This window comes from Atta colombica, unplaced genomic scaffold (genome assembly GCF_001594045.1).
Source record: "Atta colombica isolate Treedump-2 unplaced genomic scaffold, Acol1.0 scaffold228, whole genome shotgun sequence".
NCBI lineage: Eukaryota > Metazoa > Arthropoda > Insecta > Hymenoptera > Formicidae > Atta > Atta colombica.
In genome coordinates, this window is record NW_017259325.1 from 1,003,782 (window position 1) to 1,006,991 (window position 3,210).

Genomic DNA, 3,210 nt, shown 5'->3' on the forward strand with positions numbered 1-3,210 from the left:
CTATTCTAGTGCGAAGGTAATACTGATCCGATTGTACGTTATCGAGGAATTCGGTTACACCGAGCGGTAAAAATCGTTCTCCAGGCGCAAGCCATACTAAAGGTGCCCAATCTCGTACTAATCTTCTTACTAACAATAAGATTGGCAAATGAAAAAAATATTTGATTATCGCAAGTAGAATGTGTGCAAAAAATGAGAATGATAGATAAGATATATACCCATACAGCACAGAAGATTGAAGCAATATTGTTGCAATGTTGCAATATTACAAATTGCAATGTAATATTGCAGAGGTATTACAGAAATTTAAATTAACAATATGCCTGCAAAATATCAGTAATATGCTTGTAATATTCCACAAATATTGCAAAACAGTAATTTTTTAATTGTTAATAATAATAATATAAAAATATAAGTTTTTACAATATTTATGTACAGTCTTTTAGTTTAATAGCCATTTTTATAATAATTAATATAATTCATTTTATATTTAAAAAATTTATTGATCTATTTTATTATTTGACGGCTATTTCATTAGCTAAGTTTTTACATTTATTTTAAATATGAAATCAAAAGAGTGTATAATATCGAGTTTGAATACAATCAATGCATCGAATAAGACGATAAGTAATTAAACTACTGAAAATGATTTATCAAAATATTATGTGATCGATGATGTATTTATGCCTGATGTGAACGCAAAAATAAATCAATGCCTGAACTTTATTGATAAATTTTATACCGTTATTTTTTAATTGATTTCAATTGACTCGGAGTGGTTTCGAATTAAAAAGAATCGTTGCGATTAACTTACCAAGCAACTGTATTATTATATTAAGGTGGATAATATTTGTAGTTTGTTGGGCACATACATACATCTCTATCTTTACGAATAAATTTTATCCTTCAGTATTATTACTATATTTATTGAAATATTTTATAGTTTTATCATAAAAAATTGCTTTTGGAAAACACATATCAGAAACTGCGATTTGTAGAAAAATTAAGATTAGTGAGATATATGTATATAAATAGTTTTCATTTTAGAGTCTTCATAAAAAATTTATCCAAATACATTACATTGCAATATTGCTGGAACGTTTTATTGCAATATAACAAAAAGCGGACATGTTAACATTGTTGGAATTTTGTAACAATGATTCAGTAACGTTTCGCAGCTACCATGCAATATTGCAATGTTCAGTGAAATCATTCTGCAATGTTTCTGCAATCTTTCTGTGCTGTATGTATATATATATATATATATCGCGTGTTACATACATGGCACATACGCACGGGATCGAGCGCATCTCTGATTCTCGGTTCAAGTGCATGCCAGTTCTCCTTGTATATCGGGCGAGAAACGGGCACGTAGGTCAACGCGAGATTCTCGTAACCCCATTACGGGAGTCTAAGGTGAAACAAGTTCCGCGCGGGTGTTTCTTGTGCTTCACGATCAGTACTTCATATCGTACGCGCGTGTTTTTCGCCAAGTCTAAGTTAAAAAGACATTCGATTGATTGTCCAATCGTGCCGATTTTGATTGTTAACGCGGTGAATTACAAATAAAATAACAAATAGGACATGATGATAATATTTAGATATACGAGCAAAAGTTGCGTGCAACGTAAAACGCATAACGGTGTAATTTTGCTAATAGTCTCCTAATAGATTCCTGTTATACACGTTGGAGTGACTCTCGGTAACTCTCGATATAAGACAACCAAGATACATATCAAATTATTAGCGAGCGTTATAATTGAACGCGATGAATGACAGGCGAGTTTATATAGATACGTTATTTTCTCAATCGATTCAGCGCGGCGCGATGTCCCGAAATATATCATCAAGTCGTTATACCTTTTAAAGAAGTCGAAGTATGGACAAAATCGAAAATTAACGCGTAACTTGTTTCAATCCGCTTACACTCGCTTTACTTCTTTTGATCGTGAGGAACCGGTCCAGAAATGGGACAACCGATTTAACCCTGCGTATATTTGCACACATGGAATAAATACGAGTACATTGTATAAAAAGGAAATATCCTTTTGTGCGTCTATTTTTGTGCCTCGCGATCTTTTTCAAAGTTTTAACCATAAATTGCATTTCGCTACTATTATGGTTTTGATTAAATAACAATCGAATGAAAATTTTTGTTTTTATTATTATAGTTTCGAATTGTGTTATTCCGCCGTGCAATTCTGATTGATTTATATAATACTCGATAGTATTGTTAAAGAATTTGTTAGGTTCTCTAAAAAAGGATAAGAGGAATGATATCGAAGAAAATCGTGATAAACTTTTACTTTTATTTTTAATTTTATTTTGCAATCCGTCACTCGTATAAATTCGACAAACAGCATATTTTTCTTCTTTCCTCTTACAACTTATAATTATAAGCGCAATTTTACATAACAATTTATCAACTAGAGTGATATCGTGAATAACATTCGATTCACGATCGATCGAATAGATCAATAATCGTATCTTACGTAATATTTATTAAATCACAAAATTTGTTTTTCGTTTAAATATAATAAAGATTTGAATTTGAAATAAACCGCATGAGAGGATGTAAAATCTCCCGAAGCACGCGTTTCGTATCTCCGCGCATTAAAAGAAAAAGAAAAGGACGGATTAAATGTTCGTTCAACTACACTCGCAGTTTATATCGATGTACAAATTAGATACATACCTCGATTCTCATTGGTCGCGGATAGTCGCGATCCTGCGACCGTGTGAGTTATGACAAGTATAACAAACAATAATCCTGTCATGTTCGTTCCATCGATACATTTTGAAAGAAGGAGGAAATGCGATTGATAATCATCGATTCGCGTTTTTTTTTCTCACTATTTTTCGCATTTTTGAATTCGTGATTACCGGCTATGCGAGAGAAACAGTGTATATACGCGAGAGATGGAGATTCTCTTTGGTATCGACCGAACGGAAACGCTTCCCGGATTACTGACCAAAGCGCGACTACCTCGCTTTCCATGCCGTTCACTAGACAAACGTTACAGAATACACGCATCGTACATACGTACCGTCTCGCCTTGCGGGATACGTAGCCAAGCGCGAGTAGTTTGTTACGAAAAAGTTTCAACTTATTAACAAACGAAAAGGAAAGCGGATCGATTATACATGTATATCGCATCTCTCGCTATATATTAATTATCCATACAATCATCAGATATATTAGTACAATAA

The 3,210-nt window shown here is 33.0% G+C and overlaps 1 protein-coding gene across 1 annotated transcript in view; it reads right to left on the reverse strand.

The window, feature by feature from the left end:
• LOC108688218 overlaps positions 1–2,777 on the reverse strand; it is a 4,744-nt gene extending 1,967 nt beyond the window's left edge. The window contains exons 1-2 of the mRNA XM_018194382.1: positions 2,696–2,777; positions 4–129 (exon numbers count right to left, since the gene is read on the reverse strand). Of these exons, the coding sequence (XP_018049871.1) occupies positions 4–129; positions 2,696–2,777 (208 nt within the window). The remainder of the gene's footprint in view (positions 1–3; positions 130–2,695) is intronic.
• Positions 2,778–3,210: the final 433 nt, after the last annotated feature.